The following is a 13562-nucleotide window of genomic DNA, read 5'->3' on the forward strand; positions in this document are numbered from 1 at the left end:
CCTTTCCCAGGATGACCTGCAGGATCAGACCCAGAAGATGGCACAACAGCTAACCAGTGCTGAGGCAGAGAAGACGCAGGTCCACACAGAGTTGCAGCACCTAAAGAGACAGCTCTTCCAGAGCCAGGAAGGTGAGCCGCAGGTGGGCAGGTTTAGAGGGAGCACAGGTGAAGCCCAGGAGGGGCAGGAACAGCCTAGCCACTGCTCTCCTATTTACCCACAACTGGGAGGTGGCATTTAAATCATCTCTGAAGGGGTGATGAGTTCCTTAAGCTATTCTGCTTTACTTAGCCTTTGAGGTCCAGACATGGCAGGTGTGGTAATGCCTGTAATCCCAGCACTCAGGAGGCAGGATTACTGTGAGTTTGAGAACAGCCTGAACTGCATAGTGAGACATTTACTAAAAACAAATGGGCCGCAGAGATAGCTCAGTGGTCCAAGCACCTGCCTGGCAAGTACAAGGATTGGATTCAATCTCTGACACCACATGCTGTGTGAGCTGCATAATGAGACCCTGTACCCAATACATAAATTTAAACCAAAAAAAACCCTTTTTTCCTGTCATTCATCCATGTTACTTATTTTTATCATTTCCAACTCTAAGATTAGCCTTGGATAGTGTTTAGTTAGCAGACCTCAAGAAGGGGAGTCCAGATCTGCGCCTCAGCCAGGAGCTGGAAAAAGTGGGGACCACTTGGAAAGGAAAGGAGAGGGAAAGGTCTTAAGGTTAAAGTTTCTACTGTGGGTAAGAAGAGGATGACTTGGGGCATGTTCAGGCCTTTATGAGACTAGTTGGGCTTCCGGAGGCCCATCGAAATAGGCCTGGATTCAGAAGAATTGTGCAGAAATGAGGGGCAGGGCTGGTGAGATGGTTCAGTGGTCTGAAGCACCTACTTAGAACAAACTAAGCCAAGCAAAGCACAGGGACCGCGGTTCAATCCCCCAGCACCACATGCCAGCCAGCCCCGCCCCCTGGTGGGCTGAGCTGGCCACACACACACACTAAATAAATAAATAAATAAATAATTTTTAAAAAAGAAATGAGGGGCAGCCCACAGAGCCACCCAGGTTTCTAAGAGCCTCTATAAAATCGCATCACCAGGGATCTGGAAGGGACCTCTACTGCTGGCTGGTTTAACCTGTGTGGACTCCAGCCTTGAAGATTTCTAAGAGCAGGACAAGGAAGAGTTGGTGTAATTAACAGGCAGTGCTGGGGCTGGCAGCAGACACAGGTGTGAGTCTGGCAACAGCAGGGAGCTTTGGCACACAGGAGCAGGTGGGGGGTGACTTCGGATGCTGGGTATAATTCTCTCCTGTTGGCCTTCTTCCCTTTGATTCTCTTCCCTACCTGCCATCTGTCTTTACACCCCTATGTTCTCCCACCCCCTGCCTTGGGCCTAACTCCACTACCCCTTCTCTTCCCAAAGAGAAATCCAAGTGGGAAGGAAAACAGAACTCCCTAGAAACTGAGCTGAGGGAATTTCATGAAACTGTGGCCTCCTTACAGAGTCGCCTCCGGCAAGCAGAGCTTCAGAGAATGGAAGCCCAGGTAATGTATACCTGGTTTTGGGGGCAGTGGAAGTGGTAAACCTTGGCAGCCACCCTAAAGGGCCCCAGGCTCTAGCTTCAAGGCCCACCTTGGCTGGTGGTCACATTTACAAGGCTCAGTTCTTTGACTGTCTCCATGTCCTGGAGAACCATTGTTAAAGGTCATAGAAATCCTCCAGTTACTCTTTCTGAATTGAGGTTTGGATTTTTGTACCTTGCCCTGAAGGACTGAGTTGGGGATTGCTTATATATACCAAGCCATTTCCTCTTGGTACCAGCAGAGCCTCAAGAGGTGCTAGGGACACTTTTTTTTTTTTTTAATAAAATCAGCTTAAATAAGGTGCATAACCTATTTTGCCCAAGTCCCTGCCAAAGCTGGTGTCACAAGATAAGTTAGGCCAGTACTGGAGTGATGCATAAGGGAAGTTACACCGTCTGTGGTGGCTCTTGTTTTCCAGAATGAGCGAGAGTTGCTTCGGGCAGACAAGGAGAACCTGACAGCCCAGGTGGAGCATCTGCGAGCAAGTGTTGCAGAAGCCAGGGCTCAGGCAAGTGCTGCCGGGGTCCTGGAAGAAGATCTGCGAACAGCTCGCTCAGCACTGAAACTGAAAAATGAAGAGGTGGAGAGTGAACGTGAGCGAGCCCAGGCTCTGCAAGAGCAGGGCGAGCTGAAAGTGGCCCAGGGGAAGGCTTTGCAGGAGAATTTGGCTCTGCTGGCCCACACCCTGTCTGAAAGAGAGGCAGAAGTGAAGGCTTTGCAGGGAGAAATCCAGGAACTGGAGAAGCAGCGGGAAATGCAGAAGGCTGCCCTGGAACTGCTGTCTCTGGACCTGAGGAAGAGGAACCAAGAGGTGGATCTGCAGCAAGAACAGATTCAAGAGCTGGAGAAGTGCAGGTCTGTCTTAGAGCACCTGCCCATGGCAGTCCAGGAGCGAGAGCAGAAGCTGACTGTACAGAGGGAGCAGATCAAAGAGCTGGAAAAGGATCGGGAGACCCAGAGGAATGTCTTGGAGCGCCAGCTTCTGGAGCTGGATGAGAAGGCCCAAGTGATTGAGTCCCAGAGAGGACAGATTCAAGACCTGAAAAAGCAGTTAGTAACCCTGGAGTGCCTGGCCCTGGAACTGCAGGAAAGCCATCACAGAGTGGAGAGCCAGCAGAAGGTGATTGAGGAGCTGGAGGGCCAGCAGGAGATGCAGAGGGTGGCTCTGACCCATCTCACCCTGGACCTGGAAGAAAAGAGCCAGGAGCTGCAGGCACAAAGCAGCCAGATCCAAAACCTGGAGAGCCACAGCACCCTTCTGTCAAGGGAGCTGGAGGAAAGGGACCAGGAGGTGAAGTCCCAGCATCAGCAGATAGAGGAACTGCAGAGGCAGAAAGAGCATCTGACCCAAGACCTCGAGAGGAGGGGTCAGGAGCTGCTGCTGCAGAGGGAGAGGATTCAGGTCCTGGAAGACCAGAGGACACGGCAGACCAAGATCCTCGAGGAAGACCTGGAGCAGATCAAGCTGTCCTTGAGAGAGCGCAGTCGGGAGCTGGCTTCTCAGAGGCAACTGATACAGGAACGGGCAGAGGAGGGGAAGAGCCCTAGTAAAGCACAGCGTGGGAACCTGGAGCACATGAAGCTGATCCTACGGGAGAAGGAGAAGGAGGTAGAGTGCCAGCAGGAGCACATCCAGGAGCTTCAGGAGCACAAGGACCAGCTGGAGCAGCAGCTCCAGGGCCTGCACAGGAAGGTGGGCGAGACCAGCCTGCTCCTGACCCAGAGCGAGCAAGAGATAGTGACTCTGCAGCAGCACCTGCAGGAAGCCAAAGAACAAGGGGAGCTGAAAGAGCAGTTGCTTCGGGGTCAGCTGGAAGAGGCCCAGAGAGTCCTGGTCCAGAGGAACCAGGAGCTAGAGGCTTTGCAGCAAAAACAGCAGCAGGCTCAGGCCCAGGAGGAGAGAGAGAAAGAGAAGGCAGGTACACTCCAGGCAGCTCTGGAACAGGCACACATGACACTGAAGGAGCACCAGGAAGAGCTGGAGGAGCACAGGGAGCAGGTGCACAGGCTCCAGGAAGAGCTGGCTGTGGAGGGACGACGGGTACAGGCCCTGGAGGAGGTATTGGGAGACCTAAGAGCTGAGTCTCAGGAACAAGAGAAGGCTCTGCTGGCCCTTCAACAGCAGTGTGCTGAGCAGGCACAGGAGCATGAGGCGGAAGCAAGGGCCCTAAAGGACAGTTGGTTGCAGGCTAAAGCCACACTTAAGGAACAGGACCAAGAGCTGGAGGCTCTGCGGGCAGAAAGGCAGTCCCTCCGGCATCAAGAGGCAGCTCTGCAGGAGGCCCTCAGCAAGGCCCAGGTTGCATTGCAAGAGAAAGACCAGTGTCTTCTTGAGCAGGCAAAGCTGAGCCATGGTCTGGACGCAGATACCGCCACCTTGCAGGCTGCTCTGGATGCCTGCCAGGCACATGCCCAGAAGCTGGATGAGGCCCTGAGGACACGGGAAGGTGAGATCCAGGAGCAGGATCTCCGACACCAGAAGGACATGCAGCAGCTCCAGCAGGCACTTGCTCAGAAGGATGAAGAGCTGAAGCTCCATCATCAGGACCAGGGGCAGCTGCTGAAGAAGTGCCTGACCTTGCAAGGCCAAGAGAATGAGGTCCAAGAGAAGCAGAGTCTGGAGCAAGAGAAAGAAGAGGTAAGGGTCCTTCACGAGAGCCTAAGGGAGCTTCAGCTGACTCTAGCCCAAAAGGAAGAAGAGATCCTGGAGCTGAGGGAGGCCCAGCAGAGGAAAAACTTGGAGGCATCTCCCCCCAACCACAAAGGTTCCCCAGTGGAGGAGCCATCTCCAAAATTGAATTGGGACTTGGAGCGACTGCAGGTGGCCCTGAGGCAGACGGAGGCCAGGGAGATTGAGTGGAGGGAGAAGGCCCGAGACTTGGCATTGTCCCTGGCTCAGAGCAAGGCCAGTGTCCACAGTCTGCAGGAGGTATCCATGCTCCTACAAGCCTCTGTTCTACAGCGGGACTCGGAACAGCAGAGGCTGAAGGTGAGTCATGCCAGGGGAATAAGGGCTGGGGCTGACCTCAGAGGCTACCTTTCACCCCAGACCTTGTGGCACCGCAGAGGATATAAGAAAGCTGAGATCTCAGCACGCAACATGAGCAGAGCGAGGTTATATACAGTGCTGGTCTGTAAACCAGCCACCCTCTCTGCCTCGGAGCTAGGCTAGATGAGCAGCTCCATGCAGCCAGTCAGGGCCTAGTAGAAATGTACCAGGTGGGGCACACATGCTGGAAGGACACCCAGCCTCTCCTGGGGGTGAGTCCCAAAAAACTTCCTGGTAAAAGTGGGCTTGAAGATTAGATCTGAAGGGTCTAATTAGGAACTAGCCAAACACGGGCTGGGCAGGGCTTTCTGGGAGAGAGGAAGAAGAGGGCTAGAGAGCATAAAGAATGTCTGTGTAGGAGATTCAGGGCATCCGGGACATAGAGGGATGGCTGCCAAGGGGAGTACACCAGATCCCACAGCATTTGGAGCTCATAAGCCACCCTAAGACCTGAGTCTCTAGCAGGAAGGTTTGGGGCAAGGAGGTGAGATAATCAGAGATAGTTCAAAAAGATCACTCAGGTCACCATGTGGAACAGATCTGGGGACACCACCTGGGAGAATGTAGTACAAGTCCTGAAGAGAGGTGAAAATCTAAGGGGTCCATAGAACTTCCAACCATTGATTGATGGATGGGAGGAATAAAGAAAAGGCAAAAAGCCTAAGACAACACAAGAGTTTTTCCCCTGTGGAGATGAAGAAAAGCAGGTGGAGGAGGAAAGGTGGGATGAAAAGTTCAGATTGGAAATGGGGCAAGGCACCGTGCTTATGTGCAGGGCAAAAGGTCCAGCAGCAGCTTAAGGAAGGGGCCTCAAGTTGACAGATGAACCTGGCCAGGGTTAGGTACCCAGGTACTGTCAGCAGTTAGGAACCTGCGGGCTCTGGTAGGTGGGAAGCTCAGGGAGCACAGAAAGGGGTTCAGGATAGAACATTAGGATACCCTGTTTCACCTCAGGTCAAGTACTATGTCTTAGTCTTTGTAACCTCAACACTGGACGTGAGATCCGCCCAGCGTAGGCAGGCAGGAAAGCCTGGCTGACTGCTGCAGGTAGACAGGCATCATTTCTTTTGCCAAGAGAAACTCAGTCCGTTTTGCTAGGGACATCTGGTCCTTGGCTGGAGCCCTGCAGAACCCCTCCTACATTCCAGACATAGAACCCCCAAGGGACTTGCCTTCTGCAACCTTACAGAGCTCTGCTCTTGTTAAAGGATACTGTGTAGGGAAGAAATTACATTTATGGACTGTGTATTCAAGCTCCTGGGTTGGAATATAGTTCCATAGTTTTATTAGCTGTGTCACCCTAGCTTAATGCCTTCACTTCTCTGACTCTTGGCATCCTTTTAAAAAAAAAAAAAAAACAATAGGTTGTTTTTTGTTTTTTGTTTTCCCTCAATGGAACTGGGGATTAAACTCAGGCCCTTGTGCTTGCCAGGCAAGCACTTATTCTACTGAGCCATCTCCCTGGCCCTGACATTCTTGTTGATAAAATCAGAAATGATAGTAAATATGAAGAAAGCAATCAGTGAACTCCTTTCCTATTTCCAGGACATTGGCACAGGCTCAGCAAAAGAAAGGCATGTAAGTGAGTACTTCCTGGCCATGCTCTTGAGATATCAAGCAGTATTCACTCAAGAATGGAGTATGGGTCAAGGTTACTTTATGCTTCCCATGCCCAGCACTCAAAGTCTTTTTGATCCAGCCTTCATTGTAGTAGTACCATTTACATGCCAGGCACTGTTACCTCACCTTCTTCTACTGTCCTGAAAAGAAGGGAATTACTAATGTGCTCATTCTGCAGTTAAGAGGTGGCAGTCAGAGAGGTTAATTTGTGTGAAGGTACACGGCCGGTAAGCTGGTAACTGCCTGAGGAGGTTAGGTCTAATAGAGTGGAGTGCTTGGGTGGGTGTGTGGGAGGGTAGGTATTGGGTATTAAATCCAAGGCCTACTCAGAGCTATATCCCAGCCTGTTTGTTTGTTTGCTTTGGAGACAGTGTCTCCAGCCTTTCTTGAACTCACTTGTAGCCCTGGTTGGTCTTGAACTCACAGTGATCCTCCTGCTTCAGTCTTGTTTTTCTTTTTTATTTTTAGGGAAGGGTCTACAGGGTGTTCAAGGTCTAACTACTAGATCAAACTTAGTGATCCACCTGTTTACAGCCTCCCGAAAGCTGGGATTACAGGCACGCGCCACCACGCCCAGTCTCAACGTCTCAGCACGACAACGGGGGCAGGTGCTGGCAGGGCAGGTCCAGGGATCAACCCCCCCCACTCCTGCGCCTGCTTACAGGCTCTTTAATCTGCTGAGCTATTTGGCCAGCCCTGACTGCTTTTTGTTTATTTTTGTCTTTTTGAGACAGGCTAGCCTTGAACTCACTTTGTAGCCCAGGCTGGCCTCAAATTTGGGCAATCCTCCTGCCTCGGCCTCCTGAGTGCTAGGATTACATATATGTGCCACCATATCTGGTCTTTACCTTCGTTTCTGAGATGGGGTCTCTCTAAGTTACTCAGTTGTGCAGACTGCACTCAAACTTGTGAACCTTCTACCTCAGCCTCTCGTGCTAGGATTGCAGGTGTGCACTGGCTTTGAGTTCAGTCTATATCTATATCTATATTTATATCTATATTTTTAAATTTTTTTCTGTATTTAGTACAGGGTTTGCAGGGTCTCCCTACAGAGATGAGACTCATAGCGATCCTCCTGTTTTCAGGAGGATCCAAGCACTGGAATTACAGGTGTGCACCACCATGCTCAGTCTCAGTTGTCATCTCAGTGCACCCCAGGGGCAGGGCTGGCAGGACACACTAAGGACCGAACCCCCAGTCGCTGCGCCTACCTAGGAGTTCAGTCTTCTGACTACTCAGTTCTTCTTTCCAGGCTAGTTTCTGCCACACTGTGCACTTGTTTCCTCCTGTCCAGCATCTTGAACCACTACTGTTTAAGAACCAAAGGCTGACTAGCAACCAACTATTATTCAGTTTCCCTATTTATCTCATGGCAATTAACCCCACAACCTTAACCTGTGTCTCTTTGAGCCTCAGGTTGGCTCATGTCCTTACGTGAGACATAAGGTGGCTTGGAGGCTCTGGTTCTGGATCAGTGCAGGCCGACCCTGAATCCTTGCTCCTTGGAAGGATCCCATTGTATTTCTTTGTTTTACCCATCTGGAAAATGTATGCTGTACACTAGAACAACTCAGGCTACATGAAAACATAACACTATACCCTGATGAGGAAATAGTATTTATGAGGTTGGAGGATAGGGATCTTCTGGATATGAGGTTGAGGTGGCCTGATTGTGTCCCATACCCTCACATCCCAGGAGGAGCTAGAGCTCACCAGACAGGCACTGGAGGAGGAACAGCTCCGTGGCCTGCACCCATCCAGCAGAGCAGAGCAGAGTGAGCCACCTGGAGAGGTGAGCTGGGGTGGGGACTGATGGCCCAAAGGGGCTGCCTGCCTTGGGAATTATGTCTCTGAAGCCTAGACCAGCTGTCTGCGGGGCTGCCCAGGTAAGATTCTCAGGTTTCCCCACAGGTCTCAAGAGTGCAGGTTGAGCCTGATTCTGGGATAGAGGAGAAGCAGCCATTGAGACAAAGGCTGGAACACCTACAGCGGGCGGTAGCCTGGCTGGAGATTGACCGGAGCAGGTTGCAGCACCACAATATCCAGCTCCGGACAACTTTGGAGCAGGTCAGTAACATCTGCCACCCTCAGCTCCTATCACTGGAGTCTCTCACCTCCACTTCTCATGTAAGCTCCAAGTCCAGCTTCTGCCAGCCTCTCCCTCCACCCCTCCTTCTCCTCTTCCTCCTCCCCCCTCCCCCTCCCCTCCTCCTCTTCCCCCTCCTTTTCTCCCCCTTCGCCTCTCTTTCTTTCTTTCTTTCTTTCTTTCTTTCTTTCTTTCTTTCTTTCTTTCTTTCTTTCTTTCTTTCTTTCTTTCTTGTAGTACTGAGGATCAAACTCGGGGCAAGTCCTATATCACTAAGCTACATTCCCAGCCCCGGCTGCCTGGTTTGGAAAAAAAAAAAAATTTGATTGGAACACAGCCACCCATTATCTGACTGCTTGCTCACTAGAGCAGAGAAGCTGACTAGTTGTGACAGAGCTGGAATAGCCCACAAAGCTTAAGCACTTACTGTAGAAAATCTTTGCTGACCCTTGCTCCCAGGACCTGCGAGGTTTCTCTCTCCTCTGTGAAGAACTTCTTTACCTCAGGCTGCCTGCTCTGCGCCCTCTCTGCCCTCCCCGCCAGCCCTCACTTCCCTTCACTCCTGACCTTTTGTGCCTCCCCCCCCCCCCCCCCCTTTCCCTTTCCCCCCTGCCTTTTTGGCCCCCCCCCCCCCCCCGCACTTGTGCACTGGCTCCACACCAAGACATGTTTGTCATTGTCTCTTGGTAGGTGGAACGAGAGCGGAGGAAGTTGAAGAGGGAATCCATACGCATGTCCCAGGCAGGGGCCCTGGAGGTCAATGAAGCCATGGCCTCATCACCCACACAGCAGGTTAACCTCTTCTCCCTACCTGCACTCCAGGCCTCTGCCTTGCATATCCCAGGCCATCCTTAAACAGTGAGACAGCCACACCAGCCATGCCACAGACAGAGCCCTGCCTCCCTGGAGGATGCCCTGCTCAGCACAGCTCAGGCTGTCCTTGCTCTGAGAAGCAGGCCCACACCAAAGGCAGAGGGTGAGGTGGAGGCGAGGCTGGCAGCCCTGCGTTCTGAGGATCTTCCAGACCTCAGGCTCACCCAGAGCCAGGCCTCCCTGGGCTCTGGACAGAATCCCTGGCATACAAGTTGTCATGTGGTGCTTGTCTGCTCTTGGCATGCCTTAGGAGTTTGAGCATGGCTTTGCAGAATTCTTAGACCTCATGGTACTAAGTTTGCAAGATTGCAGTTTGTGGTATTTCCTGGGAATAGAGTTCCTTTTCCAGATAAAGTCTCTGGGGAAGACCACCTTATACTGTCAACTCTGTTAGCTAAGAAATGTCCATCAGTAGGCCCAGCCTTGCAGCCTGGCAGGTAGGGACTGCTTCTGATTGCTGAGCATCTCCAGCTCTCCAGCCCCCTCCCTTAAAGCTTCCCAGGGGCAGTCACCATGTCTTTCTCCCTCTCTCTGTCCTCAGCTCATGCTCTAGGGCTGGCACAAAGCAGATGTGTGGCCTACCTCTGTTACATATAAAAGTACCTCAGAACCAAATGCCATCCAGGCCTTCTGGGTGCTCAGTGTCAGATCTCCACAGTGTCCCCCATTATCCTGTTGCCAGCCCTCCTGGGCCTGTCCTCACCCCGACACCAAGCCCTGGAAAGGTTCAGTCTGAGTTCAGACTCCTCTGACCCTCAGCCTTTGCCCAGGCCCCCAGGGCAGCTACAGGTTACTGTAGCCCCAGAGCATGAATACTCACCCCAACAAGATTGGTATCTGTCTTCCTTAGGATGGACAAGGAGGACAGAGGGGCTCCTCAGACACCAAGCATATGGTTGCGCTGCAGAAAGAGGTAAGTTCTTCAAGGACTTGTCTTTTAAACCCCTTTCCCTCCCCTGCACAAAGACTTCAGGCTCTGTTATGTGCTTGGCCCTTTGTACACCTCCCACAGGGAGAGAGTAGGTACTTCCAGCCTTCAGAGAACTTAACTGTCCGCAGGAGGCAAGAAGGGCTGCAGTCTCAACTCTTCCTGGAGCACAGTGACAGCAGGAGTGGGCAGAACACATGATCCAGGCTGACCTCCAGGCTCCAGCTTAGGAAGGGAAAAGAAGAGGGCAGATGGTGTGCTAGGACAGACTAGAGCAAGCAGAACCGCGCTGGCCTCCCCTACTCGCAGCTGTGCCCTTGCAGACTGTCGCCAGCCACCAGGCAGCGGAGCCCACACGTCACTAGTGTCGAGTTGCCACATCAGGGAAGCTGCATCTAGTGTCATCTTGCCTTGCAGGCCTCACCTCAAGTTTTCCTTTCTCAGCGCCCAGTAGTAATGAGAAGGGTGGGATTTTGACCTTTTTTTTTTTTTTTTTTTTTGGCCGAATCAGGGATTGAACTCAGATCCTTGCGCTTGCCAGGGAAGCACTTATTCTACTGAGCCATCTCCCCGGCCCCCGGATTTTTACTTCTGAGCCTGCTTCAGAACTCAGTAGTCACTACAGGCAGAGCCTGACACTCGCTACACTCCACTGGAGCTTTGAATTGTATTTAGCTCTTACAAAGCAGTTCTAGGCATGGCCCTGACAGGATGAGCAAGAGAAGCCCCTGGGCCTGGGATTCAGGCAGAGCCACTTGCTGTGACTGGTGGCTCCTTGGATCTGTGTCCCTGATGCCCATTGCCCCCCGCCCCCCAGTTTTCCTCAGACACCTGATTCTGAGGTTTGTGTATGTGGTACAGTTCATCCTAAGGTTTGCCAAGAGCCACAGAAGCAGAAAGCTCCTGGGACAGCTGTGGGACATCAACTGCTCTTCTTGTTTTTCCTTCCCAACAGGTGGCCCTGCTGCGGGCCCAGCTGGCCTTAGAGCGGAAGCAGAGGAAAGACTACATTGCTCGCTCAGTGCAGACCAGCCGGGAGCTGGCAGGCCTGCACCACAACCTGTCCCACTCCCTTCTCAAGGTGGCCCAAGCCCCTGAGGCCACTGTCTTAGAGGCTGAGACCCGAAAACTGGATGAGTCCCTGACTCAAAGTCTGACATCCCCAGGACCAATCCTGCTGCCCTCCAGCCCCAGCGCTACCCAGGCTACCCCCAGGTAGCAGCCACAGCTCGGTCAGGATGCAGGCCATCTTGCTGCCATGGAGAGAAATGTGACTGTAGAGGAGGTCATGGCCTCTATACACAGTGACAGCTTTGCCAAAGGAAAGGTCCAGCTCTGTCAGCCCATGGCCCCCCACGTCAGCTGGCATTGCCAGGAAGAGCTCAGAAACCCACACAACTGGAGAGGGCCCAGCTCCCATGAGAACAAGGCACGCCACATTGCTAACATCTGGAGTCACGCACGGAGTGCCTCGCCGGGCCAGGTGCCTGGTGTCTCGCAGCCTGGTGCAACCACTGAGTCCATACCAGGTTGGGAGGCTTCGGCCAGTCCACAGTATGTGGTGTCTTCATCTGGGCTGTGAGTGCTTGATGCAGTAAGTGCAGGAGATTCATCGCCCTCTTGCCAGGAATTTATTGTCCCAATTCACCTCCCTTGTGTTCCCCCTTCAACAATAAACCCAGGTTCTTTATATGAGTCCTCTGGCCTTGTCTCTTGTTTTGCTGGGATGCACATCAGGGAAGTAAGGAAGAATTTGCTGATTCCCAGCGGATGATGTGAGCTTGCTGCATGTCATGCTCTCTGATCAGGTTTCACGCACAAGACAGTTCCTGTCCACAGAACATCTGAAGTCCAGTTGATGAGAACAGATTGGGCTGGGGAGATAGCTTGGCAGTCTAAGCACTTGCCTGGCAAGCACAAGGACCTGAGTTCGATCCCCAGTACTGCATGCTGTTGTGGGCCCAGAACACCAGGCACACCATGCAAGCCCCAAAACCAGGTGTGGTGGTGCACACCTGTAATTGCCTGGGGAGGCTGAGGCAGGAGCATCACTACAAGTCTGAACTGCATAGCAAGACCCTGTATCAAATAAAAAAAAAATAAGAAAAAAAACATTAGCTGGGCTGGAGATACAGCTCAGCAGCACAGTGCCTGTCTGGCAAGTACAAGGTTCTGAGTTCAATTCTGGTACCAAAAAGAAAAAAAGACTAACGAGCCAGGTTTGGTAGTACACATCTATAATCCCAGCACTCAAGAGACTGAGGAAGGAGGTATACTTAATTTGAGGTTGGCTCATGGTGAGTTCAAGACCAGCCTGGAATATACAGCAAGACCCAGTCTCAAAAACAAGTCAGGGGCCAGGGAGATGGCTCAGTGGAATAAGCACTTCCCTGGCAAGCACAAGGGCCTGAGTTCAATCCCCGGTTCCACCAAAAAAAAAAAAAACAAGTCAGATGGTTCTGTGTACTTACTAGAGCTGTGACAATCCCTGGCACCAAGGATGGGAGCAGTTGGGGGTGCTGCTACTGAGAACACTTGTCTGGCTGTGGAAGTGGGAGGGGCCCATGGTCCAGACACAGGTTATGGAGGCCCTTAGTTCTAACTCGCAGACATGAGGAACGAAGTGTTCTGGACTTAAAACAAGTTCTGAGCTCCCCAAACACTGAGTTTGTTGGTTGTCTGTGTGAATGTCCTCAAGGTGTCCCTTGAGTATATCAGCTGAGATTGCATGAAGCCAATCAGGAGGATGAGCTGTGACAGGATTGTCACTTATGCGCTGGCCATGGTGGACACCTTCTGGCCTGAACCAGCTCCTAGGCCTAAGACCTTTGTTGCAACGTCAAAACTAAGAAAAAACAGATTTCTCTCCCTCTCGTTGGCACCTGATGCTTACGCATGCTGGGCAAGCTCTCTACCACCAGGCCTTTTGTCCCAAGCTCCTATGGTGGGGCTATGTGCCTGCTCCTTTCTTTCAATGAGCTGCCCATGATTTGTGCCCCTAAGCAGCACACACCGCATATGACCCAGCAGCCTTTGCTCTCTGCTTCCCACAGAGGACGGCAGCACCTTGAAGGCAGAAAAGCTGCTGCTGTGGGCCAAAGAAGTGAAGACTGCATGATCCCAGGCTTCAGGGCGAGGGCAAAATCAGCTGTACACCAAGAAGCCAAGAGCTGCCTGTTCCAGACCTGAGACCCTTCCAGTCTTTCTACCAGCAACACCAATGCAGTCCACAGCAGGTCAGGAAGCTTTGGGGACACCAACAGCAGGTAGATGCTCTCAGCCAGGCTGTGGACGCTGGGTATATTGAATGCATGAAGGTTCGGCAGCCCAGTCATAAAGCCCAGCATGGGTCTGGCTCATTCTGCAGAGACAGGAAAGCAAGTTAGGGAGGCACAGGGGCTCCCAGCCCAGCACAGCT

General features: G+C 52.2%; 1 protein-coding gene across 6 annotated transcripts in view; it reads left to right on the forward strand.

The window, feature by feature from the left end:
* The window catches only part of Cep250 (centrosomal protein 250), a 49117-nt gene extending 37278 nt beyond the window's left edge, over window positions 1-11839 (forward strand). For all 6 annotated transcript variants that reach the window (XM_023714818.1, XM_004630984.3, XM_023714817.1 and 3 more), the window contains 8 exons: window positions 11-131; window positions 1428-1549; window positions 2007-4577; window positions 7954-8049; window positions 8169-8324; window positions 9034-9135; window positions 10067-10129; window positions 11100-11839. In XM_023714818.1, coding sequence (XP_023570586.1) covers window positions 11-131; window positions 1428-1549; window positions 2007-4577; window positions 7954-8049; window positions 8169-8324; window positions 9034-9135; window positions 10067-10129; window positions 11100-11363 — 3495 coding nt within the window. In that variant the 3' untranslated portion in view covers window positions 11364-11839. The remainder of the gene's footprint in view (window positions 1-10; window positions 132-1427; window positions 1550-2006; window positions 4578-7953; window positions 8050-8168; window positions 8325-9033; window positions 9136-10066; window positions 10130-11099) is intronic.
* Window positions 11840-13562: the final 1723 nt, after the last annotated feature.

This window comes from Octodon degus, unplaced genomic scaffold (assembly GCF_000260255.1).
Source record: "Octodon degus isolate 3935 unplaced genomic scaffold, OctDeg1.0 scaffold00037, whole genome shotgun sequence".
In the NCBI taxonomy this organism is placed as follows: Eukaryota; Metazoa; Chordata; class Mammalia; order Rodentia; family Octodontidae; genus Octodon; species Octodon degus.